This window comes from Pseudophryne corroboree, chromosome 12 (genome assembly GCF_028390025.1).
Source record: "Pseudophryne corroboree isolate aPseCor3 chromosome 12, aPseCor3.hap2, whole genome shotgun sequence".
In the NCBI taxonomy this organism is placed as follows: domain Eukaryota; kingdom Metazoa; phylum Chordata; class Amphibia; order Anura; family Myobatrachidae; genus Pseudophryne; species Pseudophryne corroboree.
Window position 1 is genome coordinate 89,910,256 of NC_086455.1, and position 15,735 is coordinate 89,925,990.

General features: G+C 48.0%; 1 protein-coding gene across 7 annotated transcripts in view; it reads right to left on the reverse strand.

Annotated features, from left to right (window-relative positions):
- Positions 1 to 15,735, reverse strand: part of LRRC9 (leucine rich repeat containing 9) — a 667,090-nt gene that overhangs the window by 351,808 nt on the left and 299,547 nt on the right. For all 7 annotated transcript variants that reach the window (XM_063947768.1, XM_063947765.1, XM_063947766.1 and 4 more), the window contains 2 exons: positions 14,327 to 14,458; positions 7,159 to 7,338 (listed from right to left, as the gene is read on the reverse strand). In XM_063947768.1, the coding sequence (XP_063803838.1) occupies positions 7,159 to 7,338; positions 14,327 to 14,458 (312 nt within the window). The remainder of the gene's footprint in view (positions 1 to 7,158; positions 7,339 to 14,326; positions 14,459 to 15,735) is intronic.

Below are 15,735 nucleotides of genomic sequence, written 5' to 3' on the forward strand. Positions count from 1 at the left end.
CCCTGTTTAGTGGTACCTGTAGTATCAGCTAAATGTAACGCCTCCTTCATTGCCAAAATCATATAACGTGTGGCCCTACTGGAAAATACGGTTGATTCGTCACCGTCACCACTGGAATCAGTGCCTGTGTCTGGGTCTGTGTCGACCGACTGAGGCAAAGGGCGTTTTACAGCCCCTGACGGTGTTTGAGGCGCCTGGACAGGCACTAATTGATTGTCCGGCCGCCTCATGTCGTCAAACGACTGCTTTAGCGTGTTGACACTATCCCGTAATTCCATAAATAAAGGCATCCATTCTGGTGTCGACCCCCTAGGAGGTGACATCCCCATATTTGGCAATTGCTCCGCCTCCACACCAATATCGTCCTCATACATGTCGACACACACGTACCGACACACAGCAGACACACAGGGAATGCTCTAAACGAAGACAGGACCCACTAGCCCTTTGGGGAGACAGAGGGAGAGTCTGCCAGCACACACCAAAAAGCGCTATATATGACAGGGATAGCCTTATAATAAGTGCTCCCTTATAGCTGCTTTATATATATCAAGATATTGCCATTAAATTTGCCCCCCCTCTCTGTTTTACCCTGTTTCTGTACTGCAGTGCAGGGGAGAGACCTGGGAGCCGTCCTGACCAGCGGAGCTGTGAGAGGAAATGGCGCCGTGTGCTGAGGAGATAGGCCCCGCCCCTTTTTCGGCGGGCTCGTCTCCCGCTATTTTGTGAATACAGGCAGGGGTTAAATATCTCCATATAGCCTCTGGGGGCTATATGTGAGGTATTTTTAGCCTTTATATAGGTTTACATTTGCCTCCCAGGGCGCCCCCCCCCAGCGCCCTGCACCCTCAGTGACTGCGTGTGAAGTGTGCTGAGAGGAAAATGGCGCACAGCTGCAGTGCTGTGCGCTACCTTTAGAAGACTGCAGGAGTCTTCAGCCGCCGATTCTGGACCTCTTCTTACTTCAGCATCTGCAAGGGGGCCGGCGGCGCGGCTCCGGTGACCATCCAGGCTGTACCTGTGATCGTCCCTCTGGAGCTGATGTCCAGTAGCCAAGAAGCCAATCCATCCTGCATGCAGGTGAGTTCACTTCTTCTCCCCTCTGTCCCTCGTTGCAGTGATCCTGTTGCCAGCAGGAATCACTGTAAAATAAAAAACCTAAGCTAAACTTTCTCTAAGCAGCTCTTTATGAGAGCCACCTAGAATTGCACCCTTCTCGGCCGGGCACAAAAATCTAACTGGAGTCTGGAGGAGGGTCATAGGGGGAGGAGCCAGTGCACACCACCTGATCTGGAAAAGCTTTACTTTTTGTGCCCTGTCTCCTGCGGAGCCGCTATTCCCCATGGTCCTTTCAGGAACCCCAGCATCCACTAAGACGATAGAGAAAGAGAGTTTAAAGTGTTCAAAATTCTGAAAAAACATAGGTATGTATGTAGGTATGTATGTAAGTGTGCATGTATGTTTAATAAAATTGTACTATCAAGGTGTGTGTGTTTTGTTTTTATTTGGGTATTTTTTTTGTAGTAGAACTACAGGTACCAGCCGGCCCGTTTTTCCCCCCACATGCTGGTACTTGTGGTTCTCCAAGTACAAGCTTGCAGGGGAGGCTTGCTGGGACTTGTAGTTCTGCTACAAAAAACAATAGCCTTGTGTGTAAAAAAAAAGAATATCAGCCTCCCATCCGCTGCCCTTGGATGGGGGGACAGCCTCGGGCTTCACCCCTGGCCCTTGGGTGGCTGGAGGGGGGGACCCCTTGATTTAAGGGGTCCCCAATCCTCCAGGGTACCCCGGCCAGGGGTGACTAGTTGGGGATTTAATGCCACGGCCACAGGGACCAATATAAAAGTGTCCCCCGGCTGTGGCATTATCTCTCTGACTAGTGGAGCCCGGTGTTGGTGTTAAAAATACGGGGGACCCCTACGTCTTTTGTCCCCCGTATTTTTTGCACCAGGACCAGGCGCAGAGCCCAGTGCTGGTTGTTAAAATATGGGGGAACCCCTGTCAACTTTTCCCCCGTATTTTTACAACCAGGAACGGCTCAAAGAGCCCGAGGCTGGTTACGCTTAGGAGGGGAGACCCCACGCAATTTTTTTTTCCTGATTTTTAACTCTTTCCCACCCCTTCTTACTAATAAACATGCACGGATCTCACGGATCCGTGCATGCCTATCAGAACACGGTGAAAAAAAATGAGGTCTATTTTAAAACTGCTTTTTTTTACAATTTGTATTTTTTCACGGCAGTGTTTGGCTATTGCCGGCAGTGATTGTGAATTCGAATTTTTTGTAAATTACTGAGTTGTATAAAATAACAGGCGTGTTTGACCGATGGTGTATTCATTCGTATTTTTTTTCTTTGCCTTCAAAAAAAATATGAATGCCCTCATCACTGCCGAGATTTGTGTTTAGTAAATTCCCGAGATGACACTTTGAAGAAAAAACACCAAATCGGTCAAAATCGGGACTTTAGTAAATATACCCCCAAGAGACGTATTTCTTCCAAAAACAGTGGTAATGTTTAGATGTTACCCCTTCCTGGCTTGGATCATAGTCGGGATGACCTTGTCAGGAATAGAATCAGCCGATCAACTTCCATGCTGTCAAACGTAGCCGTGTTGTCTTGATAGATGAACGGTCACTGTTGCAGGAGATCCTCGCGCAGAGGTAGAGGCCACGGATCTTCCAGGAGCATCTCCAGAAGAACCACGTACCAGGCCCTTCTTGGCCAATCCGGAGCAATGAGAATTGCTTGAACTTTTTCCCTCTTTATTCTTTTCAGAATTCTTGGGATCAGCGGAAGTGGAGGAAACATGTACACCATCTGATAGACCCATAGAGTTGTCAGAGCGTCCACTGCCACTGCCTGTGGATCTCTTGACCTGGAACAATACCTCTTGAGCTTCTTGTTGAGACGAGAGGCCATCATGTCGATTTGTGGACATCCCCATCGACGAGTCAAGCACCTGAACACCTCCGGGTGAAGGCCCCACTCCCCGAGGTGCAGGTCGTGTCTGCTGAGGAAGTCCGCTTCCCAGGACCGACAACGCCACAGCGTGTTTATCTGCCCAGAGGAGAATTCTTGATACCTCTGACATTGCAGCTCTGCTTTTCGTTTCTTCCTGTCAGTTTATGTACGTTACTGCCGTCACATTGTCCGACTGAACCTGAATGGCCCAATCTTGAAGATATGAGGCCTGTAGAAGGGCGTTGTATACAGCCGAGTTCCAGAATGTTGATTGAAAGGACGAATTCCTGACTTGACCATCTTCCTGGTGACCGCTCCCCAACCTCTGAGGCTTGTGTCTGTGGTTAGCAGAATCCAATTCTGAATCCCGAACCGTCGGCCCTCGATCAGGTGAGAAATCTGTAGCCACCACAGAAGGGAGATCCTGGCCTTTGGCGACAGACGGATCCTCTGGTGCATTTGAAGATGCGATCCAAACCATTTGTCCAACAGATCCAGCTGGAAGGGCCTCGCATGAAACCTTCCATACTGAAGTGCCTCGTAAGAGGCCACCTTTTTCCCCAGAAGGCGAATGCATAGATGTACCAAAATTCGGGTTGGCTTCAGGACATCCCAAACCATCGACTAGATTACCAATGCCTTTTCCAACAGAAGACAAACTTTCTGCGACTCTGTCCAGTATCATTCCCAGAAATGGGAGGCTCTGAGTTGGCTCTAAATGAGATTTCGGGAGATTCAGAATCCACCCGCGATCCAGGAGTAGTTTGGTTGTGAGACCAATGCTGCCCAACAACCTTTCCCTGGATGGTGACTTTATCAGAAGATCGTCCAGGTACGGAATTATGTTAACTCCCTGCTTGCGAAGGAGAAACATCATCTCTGCCATCACCTTGGTGAACACCCTCGGTGCCGTAGAGAGACCAAATGGCAGGGCCTGGAACTGGTAGTGACAGTCCTGTAGTGCAAAGCTTAGATAAGCTTGGTGATGCGGCAAGATTGGAGTGTGATGGTACGCATCCTTGATATCCAGAGACACTTGAAATTCCCCCTCCTTCTGACCTGAGATCACCGCTCTCAGAGACTCCATCTTGATTTTGAACACTCTTAAGTACGAGTTCAATGATTTTAGATTCAAAATCGGTCTCTCTAAATCGTCCGGTTTCGGTACTATAAACAGGTTGGAATAATATCCCGTTTTGCAGGTGAGGTAGAACTGGAACAATGACCTGAGTCTCTACCAGTTTTTGAATGGAGTCCTGTAAGGCTATACTTGCTTCCTATGAAACTGGTAAGCCTGATTTGAAGAATCTGTGAAGTGGGAGCTCCTGAAACTCCAGTCTGTAGCCCTGGGAAATAAGATCTATGACCCAGGGTTCCTGGCATGATGTTGTCCAGATGTGACTGAAATTTTTTAGTCGGACTCCCACCCGCCAGTCTTTCAGGCCATGCGGTCCACTATCATGCAGAAGGCTTTGGAGAAGCAGAACTGGAGCTCTGTTCCAGAGAACCGGCAGTTGCTGGTTTGCATGGTTTACCTCTAGCGCCTCTGGTGGCAGTAGAAGATCCTCTGACTTTGCCCTTAAACTTGGCAGTCTGAAAGGACTGTAAGGTAGGTCCTGCGTAGGTCTTCCTGGTTGGGGGAGCTGCAGAAGGAAGTTATGTGGACTTACCTGCAGAAGCTTTGGAGATCAATTTGTCCAGTTCATCTCCAAATAAGGCCTCTCCTGTTAAGGGTAGGCCTTCCACGCCTTTCCTGGAGTCCGCATCGGCAGTCCACTGGCGTAACTATAAGCCCCTGCTTGCTGACACTGCCATAGCAGTGGTGCGTGCATTAAGCAAACCTACTTCTTTTATTGCTTTCACCATAAAGTTCACAGAGTCCGGTATATTCTGCAGGAGTAACACAATCTCTCCCCTAGATAAGTAATCCAACCCTTCAGTAAGGTTAGCCGACCATTTAGCAATGGCTTTAGTAATCCACACACATGCTATAGTGGGTCTCTTAGCCATCCCAGCAGCTGTGTACAAGGATTTGAGTGCAGTCTCAATCTTACGATCAGCTGTGTCTTTCAGGGAGGCTGCCCTAGGGATGGGTAACACAATCTTCTGTGACGACCTGGACACAGATGCATCCACTATCGGTGGACTTTACCATTTTTTCCTATCCCTCAGGAGGAAAAGGAAAAGATGAGAGTAACCTTTTAGGGATTTGAAATTTCTTATCAGGATTAACCCATGGTTCTTCAAACAGGGTATTCAATTCCTTTGACACAGGAAAAGTGACTGAGGACTTCTTTTTTACAATAAAATAAGATTCCTCACACTCCTCTGTCACCTTATCAGGAATTTGTAGCACATCTCTGATAGCTTCTATAACAGCCTGTATTCACTGTGACAGAGCAGCGTTCCCCCCTTCTGAATCCACCTCCCCCTTCTCCATGTCTGACCCCTCAGCATCAGAGTCAGACTGCAGGATATGGGCCAGAGTTTGTTTTTGTGGACAAATGGCAAGGGACTGAGATGCTTGTTTGGGGATGGAGTCTCTGTTCATAATCTCATCCACAGACTGTCTTAAATATTGCGTCTCTTTCTCATTGCGGGACAATTTATTCGAGATATTAGAAATCATTCCTTTGAGGATATCCAGCCACGCTGGTTCAGCCCCGCTAGGCTGAGAAGGTGCACTACACTGAGTACATAGTAGTGAGCTCCCCGGGGAAGAGGAACACTCTGCCATACATGAAACAAACTCTTTGCCTGACATATTGTAAATGTGACAGCACACACACACAGGAAAGGTTAAAAACACAATTAACCCACAAAGAGCCCATCCAGGGAGACACAGAGGTATGTGGAGCCAGCACACCACGCCCTTATCGCTAATGCCAAGCTTAGCTGGGTCGCAGACTAAGTACCCAGACTGGGGACTCAGTACACTAATAATCGCTCCCTACCTGCTATGACCCGCTGGTACCGCTGAGGTAATCTGGAGTCACACTGAAGGAGCTGTGCGTCCCTGTCAGTCAGCATCTGTGTCCACTGCAGAGGGAAAATGACGCTGGTGAGCTGCTGGATCCGCTCATAGTGAAGCCCCGCCCCTTCAAATGGCGCGCAGTCTTCCCACTTTTTTTTATACTGACTGAGGTAATTTGTGCTTAAAATTAAGACAACCTTTTTAAGGCTTAGTTTGCCAGTGTGGGTACTGTGTACTGATACGCAGTTGTGTACCGAGTCTGGAGACGCGAAGCGCCCCGATTAGAAGCCGTGCGTCTCCGTACCCTCATGCCGCCATAATGGCTGGCGACCCGCTAACCGGGAGGCCGGCTTAGTACTCACCCCTCTTCTTTCTTCTGGCTCTGTTAGGGGTGGGGGCATGCTACGGGAATTTACGCTCGCCGTGGTGGGGCTTGCGAATAGTTCCCTCAGGAGCTAGTGTCCTGTAAGCAGGGAACAGGACCATTAACCCTTCAAGATGTTGGGCCGTCCGCCCCCCTAAGTCCCACGAAGCTGGCAGGCTGGTGCCATCCAGTCCTGCCTGAAAATAACAAACAGAAAAATAAATGCAAAAAACTCTTCAGGAGCTTCCAGAAGCGTGACCGGCTCCTCCAGGCACATTTTCTAAACTGAGTCTGGTAGGAGGAGTATAGAGGGAGGAGCCAGCCCAGACTATCAAATTCTTAAAGTGCCCATGGCACCTAGTGTACCCGTCTATACCCCGTGGTACTAAATGGATCCCCACTGTACTCTAGGACGTAAGAGAAATTTTATACTGATATTTGCAATACTACTGTATGTTAATGTTTGCATTGCTTGCCTCGTATTGTGATTTGCATTTACCCTTTAATTAGTCAATCCCACAGCGGTGACCAGTTTGTTCCAGAACAATAAATCTTTCTGTCACCGTCCAAACGTGTGGTGACTATTGTGTTGGGTCCTCTGGGTTTGGGGTTCCTCGCCTTTCAGCCTAGGGTTCTACCAGTGAGATCTGGTCCAAGAGTTGATCCCGGGTGAAGAATTCATGTACTTCTGCGGACACCTGACCTTGCAACAACACTCCACCGTACCTACCTGTTACACTTGCATTGCAACACGGCTTGTCCAGGTACAAAGCTGCTCCTTTCTTTAAGTTTTGCACCCAATGCAAAATCTGGCCCATAGTCTGCAATGTAAATGACCTCCTGAGTCTGAAACTTACTCTGTCGTCACAGTGCAATCTTCATTGTCCAGGTAATCCTGCACTTTGTCCTCAAATGTGGATCGAAGTAAACGATTGTGCACTCTTATTATTTGATTTATCTTTACTCCAGAGATCCCGTAGGTCTTAAAGTTTGATGCACAGAAGCGTGATAAAATCAAGTCATAACAAGATTTAAACCTGTGTACGGAGAAAATAAGATTTTACTCACCGGTAGATCTATTTCTCGTAGTCCGTAGTGGATGCTGGGGACTCCGTAAGGACCATGGGGAATAGACGGGCTCCGCAGGAGACTGGGCACTCTAAGAAAGATTTAGTACTACTGGTGTGCACTGGCTCCTCCCTCTATGCCCCTCCTCCAGACCTCAGTAAAGGAAACTGTGCCCGGAAGAGCTGACATTACAAGGAAAGGATTTTGGAATCCAGGGTAAGACTCATACCAGCCACACCAATCACACCGTATAACTTGTGATAACATACCCAGTTAACAGTATGAACAATCAACAAAGCATCAACCACGGATGCCAACATAACATAACCCTTTATTAAGCAATAACTATATACACGTAATGCAGATAGTCCGCACTTGGGACGGGCGCCCAGCATCCACTACGGACTACGAGAAATAGATTTACCGGTGAGTAAAATCTTATTTTCTCTAACGTCCTAGTGGATGCTGGGGACTCCGTAAGGACCATGGGGATTATACCAAAGCTCCCAAACGGGCGGGAGAGTGCGGATGACTCTGCAGCACCGAATGGGCAAACACAAGGTCCTCCTCAGCCAGGGTATCAAACTTGTAGAATTTTGCAAAAGTGTTTGAACCCGACCAAGTAGCTGCTCGGCAAAGCTGTAATGCCGAGACCCCTCGGGCAGCCGCCCAAGAACAGCCCACTTTCCTTGTGGAATGGGCTTTTATCGATTTTGGATGCGGAAATCCAGCCGCAGCATGAGCCTGCTGAATCGTGTTACAGATCCAGCGAGCAATAGTTTGCTTTGAAGCAGGAGCACCCAGCTTGTTGGATGCATACAGGATAAACAGCGAGTCAGTTTTCCTGACTCCAGCCGTTCTGGCCACATAAATCTTCAAAGCCCTGACTACATCAAGCAACTTGGAATCCTCCAAGTCACGAGTAGCCGTAGGCACCACAATAGGTTGGTTCAAATGAAAAGATGACACCACCTTCGGCAGAAATTGTGGATGAGTCCGCAATTCTGCCCTGTCCACATGGAGAACCAGATAGGGGCTTTTACATGACAAAGCCGCCAATTCTGACACACGCCTAGCCGAAGCTAAGGCCAATAGCATGACCACCTTCCACGTGACATACTTTGGCTCCACGGTCTTGAGCGGTTCAAACCAGTGGGATTTCAGGAAACCCAACACCACGTTGAGATCCCAAGGTGCTACTGGTGGCACAAAAGGGGGCTGAATATGCAGCACTCCCTTAACAAACGTTTGAACCTCAGGAAGAGAAGCCAGTTCTTTTTGAAAGAAAATGGATAGGGCCGAAATCTGGACCTTTATGGACCCCAACTTCAAGCCCATAGTCACTCCAGACTGTAGGAAGTGCAGGAACCGGCCCAGCTGGAATTCCTCTGTAAGGGCCTTTCTGGCCTCACACCAGGCAACATATTTTCGCCATATACGGTGATAGTTTTTTGCTGTCACGTCCTTCCTAGCCTTTATTAGCGTAGGAATAACTTCATCCGGAATGCCTTTTTCCGCTAGGATCCGGCGTTCAACAGCCATGCCGTCAAACGCAGCCGCGGTAAGTCTTGGAACAGACAAGGCCCCTGTTGCAACAGGTCCTGTCTGAGAGGCAGAGGCCATGGGTCCTCTGTGAGCATTTCTTGCAGTTCCGGGTACCAAGCCCTTCTTGGCCAATCCGGAACAATGAGTATTGTTCTCACTCCTCTTTTTCTTACGATTCTCAGCACCTTGGGTATGAGAGGAAGAGGAGGAAATACATAGACCGACTGGAACACCCACGGTGTCACTAGTGCGTCCACAGCTATCGCCTGAGGGTCCCTTGACCTGGCGCAATACCTTTTTAGCTTTTTGTTGAGGCGGGACGCCATCATGTCCACCTGTGGCAGTTCCCATCGATTTGTAATCTGCGTGAAGACTTCTTGATGAAGTCCCCACTCTCCCGGGTGGAGGTCGTGTCTGCTGAGGAAGTCTGCTTCTCAGTTGTCCACTCCCGGAATGAACACTGCTGACAGTGCTTGCACGTGATTCTCCGCCCAACGAAGAATCCTGGTGGCTTCCGCCATCGCCACTCTGCTTCTTGTGCCGCCCTGGCGGTTTACATGAGCAACTGCGGTGATGTTGTCTGACTGAATCAGCACCGGTTGGTTGCGAAGCAGAGGCTCCGCTTGACTCGGGGCGTTGTATATGGCCCTTAGTTCCAGTATATATATGTGCAGACAAGCCTCCTGACTTGACCACAACCCTTGGAAGTTTCTTCCCTGAGTGACTGCCCCCCATCCTCGGAGGCTCGCATCCGTGGTCACCAGGACCCAGTCCTGTATGCCGAACCTGCGGCCCTCGAGAAGGTGAGCACTCTGCAGCCACTACAGAAGAGACACCCTGGCCCTGGGGGACAGGGTGATCAGCCGATGCATCTGAAGATGCGATCAGGACCACTTGTCCAACAGATCCCATTGAAAGATCCTCGCATGGAACCTGCCAAAGGGAATGGCTTCGTATGATGCCACCATCTTTCCCAGGACTCGCGTGCAGTGATGCACCGACACCTGTTTCGGTTTTAAGAGTTCTCTGACTAGAGTCACGAGCTCCTGAGCCTTCTCCGCCGGGAGAAACACCTTCTTCTGGTCTGTGTCCAGAATCATGCCCAGTAAGGGCAGACGCGTCGTAGGAATCAGCTGCGACTTTGGGATATTCAGAATCCAGCCGTGCTGTTGCAACACTTCCTGAGAGTGTGTTACGCTGATCAGCAACTGCTCTCTGGACCTCGCCTTTATGAGGAGATCGTCCAAGTATGGGATAATTGTGACTCCTTGCTTTCTCAGGAGCACCATCATTTCCGCCATTACCTTGGTAAATATTCTCGGTGCCGTGGAGAGCCCAAACAGCAACGTCTGGAATTGGTAATGACAGTCCTGTACCACAAATCTGAGGTACTCCTGATGAGGTGGATAAATGGGGACATGCAAGTAAGCATCCTTGATGTCCAGAGACACCATAAAATCCCCCTCTTCCAGGCTTGCAATGACCGCTCTGAGCGATTCCATTTTGAACTTGAATCTTTTCAGATAAATGTTCAGGGACTTTAAATTCAATATGGGTCTGACCGAACCGTCCGGTTTCGGTACCACAAACATTGTGGAATAGTATCCCCTTCCCTGTTGAAGGAGGGGAACCTTTACCACCACCTGCTGGAGATATAACTTGTGAAGCCGCTAACACTACCTCCCTTTCCATGGGGGAAGCTGGCAGGGCCGATTTGAGGTAACGGTGAGGGGGCATCACTTCGAATTCCAGCTTGTATCAATGAGACACAATCTGTATAGCCCAGGGATCCACCTGTGAGCGAACCCACTGGTGGCTGAAATTTCGGAGACGCGCCCCCACCACTCCTGGCTCCCCCTGTGGAGCCCCAGCGTCATGCGGTGGATTTAGTGGAAGCCGGGGAGGACTTCTGTTCCTGGGAACTAGCTGTATGATGCAGCTTCTTTCCTCTACCCCTGCCTCTGGCCAGAAAGGATGCACCTCTGACTTTCTTGCTTTTTTGTGATCGAAAGGACTGCATTTGGTAATACGGTGCTTTCTTAGGCTGTGGGGGAATATATGGCAAAAAATTTGGCTTCCCAGCCGTAGCTGTGGAAACTAGGTCCGAGAGACCGTCCCCAAATAATTCCTCACCCTTGTAAGGTAAAACCTCCATGTGCTTTTTGGAGTCGGCATCACCTGTCCATTGCCGAGTCCACAGGACCCTTCTGGCAGAAATCGACATTGCATTTATTCTAGAGCCCAGTAGGCAAATGTCCCTCTGGGCATCCCTCATATATAGGACAGCGTCTTTTATATGCCCCAGGGTCAGTAAAATAGTATCCTTGTCCAAGGTATCCAGTTCCTCAGATAGATTATCTGTCCATGCTGCTACAGCACTACACATCCAGGCCGACGCAATTGCCGGCCTCAGTAGAGTACCTGAATGCGTATAGACAGACTTCAGGATACTTTCCTGCTTCCTATCCGCAGGATCCTTTAGGGAGGCCGTATCCTGTGACGGCAGGGCCACCTTTTTAGATAAGCGTGTCAGAGCTTTGTCTACCCTAGGGGAGGATTCCCAGCGCATCCTGTCCGATGGCGGGAAAGGGTACGCCATAAGTAACCTTTTGGAAATTAGCACTTTCCTATCGGGGGAATCCCACGCTTTTTCACATAACTCATTTAACTCATGTGAAGGGGGAAAAGTCACCTCTTGCTTTTTCTCCCCATACATATAAACCCTCTTGTCAGGGACAGGGTTTACCTCTGATATGTGCATCCTTCATTGCTATAATCATGTAGCGGATGGCTTTAGCCATTTTAGGCTGCAATTTTGCATCATCGCCATCGACACTGGAGTCAGAATCCGTGTCGATATCTGTGTCAACAATTTGGGATAGTGGGCGCTTCTGAGACCCTGACGGCCTCTGCGCTGTAGGATCAGGCATGGGCTGAGACCCCGACTGTCCCAAGGTTTCAGCTTTATCCAACCTTTTATGCAAGGAGTTTACATTATCATTTAAAACCTTCCACATATCCATCCAATCAGGTGTCGGCGCTGTCGGCGGAGACACGTCATTCATCTGCACCTGCTCTGCCTCCACATAGCCCTCCTCGTCAAACATGTCGACACAAGCGACACACACAGGGGATGCTCTATATGAGGACAGGACCCCCACAAGGCCTTTTGGAGAGACAGAGAGAGAGTATGCCAGCACACACCCCAGCGCTATATAACCCAGGAATCACACAGTAACTTAGTGTTTACCCAGTAGCTGCTGTATATATGATTAATGCGCTAAATTTATGTGCCCCCCCCTCTCTTTTTACCCTCTTTCTACCGTGAGTCTGCAGGGGAGAGCCTGGGGAGCTTCCTCTCAGCGGAGCTGTGGAGAGAAAATGGCGCTGGTGAGTGCTGAGGAAGAAGCCCCGCCCCCTCAGCGGCGGGCTTCTGTCCCGCGATTGTGTGTAAAAATAATGGCGGGGGTCATGCATATTACAGTGCCCAGCTGTATATATGCTGCTTTTTGCCAAGAGGTACTCAATTGCTGCCCAGGGCGCCCCCCCTGCGCCCTGCACCCTACAGTGACCGGAGTGTGTGGGTTAGTGTGGGAGCAATGGCGCACAGCTGCAGTGCTGTGCGCTACCTCATATGAAGACCGGAGTCTTCTGCCGCCGATTTTGACGTCTTCTTGCTTCAACCCGTCGGCTTCCGTCTTCTGGCTCTGCGAGGGGGACGGCGGCGCGGCTCCGGGAACGGACGACCAAGGTTAAGTTCCTGTGTTCGATCCCTCTCAAGCTAATGGTGTCCAGTAGCCTAAGAAGTGCAACCTAGCCGCAGTTAGTAGGTTTGCTTCTCTCCCCTCAGTCCCACGTAGCAGAGAGTCTGTTGCCAGCAGAAGCTCTCTGAAAATAAAAAAACCTAACTAAAATACTTTCTTAATAGCAAGCTCAGGAGAGCTCACTAAAATGCACCCAGCTCCTTCCGGGCACAGATTCTAACTGAGGTCTGGAGGAGGGGCATAGAGGGAGGAGCCAGTGCACACCAGTAGTACTAAATCTTTCTTAGAGTGCCCAGTCTCCTGCGGAGCCCGTCTATTCCCCATGGTCCTTACGGAGTCCCCAGCATCCACTAGGACGTTAGAGAAATAAAAATGTATTATTTAAAATACTTAAACTGACAGAAAAGTATTGAGCAGGAAACAGAATATATAAAGATGATAAAATGGGCCCAAGAGAAGAGCTGTGGGTGATATTTTACACATCATGTATGTTTGAAGTGGAAGTATCACATTGGAAAATATTTTATCTCTACTTATATAACGTGACATACTGTAAACACTTTAAAAACAAATGTACAGATGTAACCCACAGCTCTAGATACAGCATTGGGTATATTGCAATTTCCCAGTAACCATGAGACCATGGGCCGGCTCTAATGATGCCTGAGTTCGGCGGCCCTGCGGGATGCTAGCCAAACTCAGACATTTTTTAAAGGGACAATCACTTACAAGGCAAAACTATGCCTAAACTATGCTCCAGCCATCCACCAATCAGCATGCTGACAGTCATTCCTTGTCTGGCTGTAGGCTGGGAGGCAGGTAGATAATGCTGCACTCTGATTGGTGGATAGCTCCAGCTATCCACCAATCAGCATGCTGACAGCCATTCACTGTCTGGCTGTGCGCTGGGAGGCAGTAAAGAACACTGCCTCACCACTATGGTTGTGTGACCTCCACCTGCACCTGCTCAGATGCCCCTAGAATTGTGGGCATATGCCCAGTGTGTCTATACGTTAAAATAGCCCTGATCCTGACATGTACTGTATATGCAGGGGCCAGCCCCGAGCGCATTAGTGATCTGCTAAGGCAAAGATGTTAACTAACCTAGGTTAAAAAAAAAAGTAAAACTTGTAAGAGATTATGGGCTAGATGCATTATCGCTTGGAGAGTGAGCACCAGCCAATCAGCTTCTGTCATGTCACAGACCCTGTTTGAAAAATGACAGTTAGGAGTTCATTGGCTGGTCATTTGTCACTCTCTGTTTTATCGCTCGCCAAGCGATGATGCATCTAGCCCTATCTGTAAGAGAAAAACGTTGGTGATCTATTTTACAGAGCACTTTATAGATGAAAAACATAAATAATCCAACCTGGATTTATTTACACCCCTGAACATCTGTAATCTTTTTTAACAGGTGATTTACAGTATTTCTTATAGGAACTCCATTTTTTAACATGGTGGCACAACTAAACATGTTCAGCGTAACTATGTCTGATATTGTCTGAATGGTGCACTGTTTAACTTTCACACTGTTAGGCTTTTGCGGCCCACTGTATGCAGTACAGCTTTCAGAGTCAGACCCACAATAAATCCTTACGTTACGCACAATTATCTACAGTACTGAACAGCTGTCATGGACTAAACTTACCATGAATCTGATGGAGTGCCTTCTTCAAAGCGAACATTCCCTACAGTTTCAAGCTCCGTCTGTAACAACTGGACCTGGAGATCAAAGTACTCTTTCGTCTTTCGAACTTGTCTCTCATGAAACGCGTCTATCCTAATACATTAATAGGGTGGAAGATAGGTATGTACAGATTATTGTTATCTCAACTTCCAAGTGATCACTAATATCTATATGGTTATTGGTAGGTTTGGACAGCGTATATATGCAGGCTTAAAGTGCACCTGTTGGCTACAAACATTAGATGAAGTCATTTTGTAGACTGAACCAATATTCACCCTGCATAATAACTGGGGACATTACAGGAGTGATTGATAGTGAACAATGGATATTAAAAGTATACCTGTCTCCTACACACATGGAAGTAGCCTTTTTGTGTGACTCTTGAGAATCCAGACTATCAATTGGGTGGAGGATAATAGACAGTCAAAAGGTTTACAGTCAATAAGTCGACATGTAAAAGGTAGACAGTACAAAAGGTCGACAGGTACATTAGATCAACATGTTCAAACGGTCGACATGACAATGGGTTACAGATGTTTTGAGGGTTTTTTCATGTTTTTACAACTTTTGCTGAATTTAGTATCCATGTCAGAAACTATTACATTTAGTAACCTTGTGGCGAGTGAGGCGGAGCAGAGCAAAGTGGAGCGAGTGGGACGCGTTTGTACTAATGTGGGTCCTATATGGTTAAATGTACAAAATTACACCCCCCTCCCCCCAAAAAAACAAATAAACCTGTTGACCTCTTTTTTTGTTGACCACTTTCATGTTGACCTTCTGACCCTGTCGACCTTTTGTACCTGTTGACCTATTGACAATATGGTGTCAATCTATTGACCGTAGAACTTTTGACTGTCTATGTGTTCATCTACACCCCTATCAACTAGGAGCTAGTGAAGAAAAAAATGACATGGTTGCTGTAAAACAATGAAGGCATGCTGGCAAAGGGAGTATGTAAAAAAATGATCTAAATCCATGGGGGGGGGGGGGGGGGTGTTAACACTGGAAAGAATTACAGGCAAGAACTTAGGTGCTTTAAGAAAAAGAAATCCTCACAAAAGTCTGAGCTACTTTTTTTCTCTGTGGAATAGATGTATCAAAGCTTGGAGAGAGATGAAGTGCCAACCACTCGGCTCCTGTCATTTTACATTTGAAAAGATACAGTTGGAGCTGATTGGTTAGTACTTTATCTTACTCCGTGCTGTGATAAATGTCCCACTACATATCCTAGCAGTCAGGTTACCATTCACTTTACTAATCAAACAGGAGCGAGAAAAGAAAAATAGAAAAAGTGAGAGCTATGTCAGTATCCTCCCACAATAAACAAGTACAAAAATCCAATTTTCTACACACATCCAATTGGGGACATT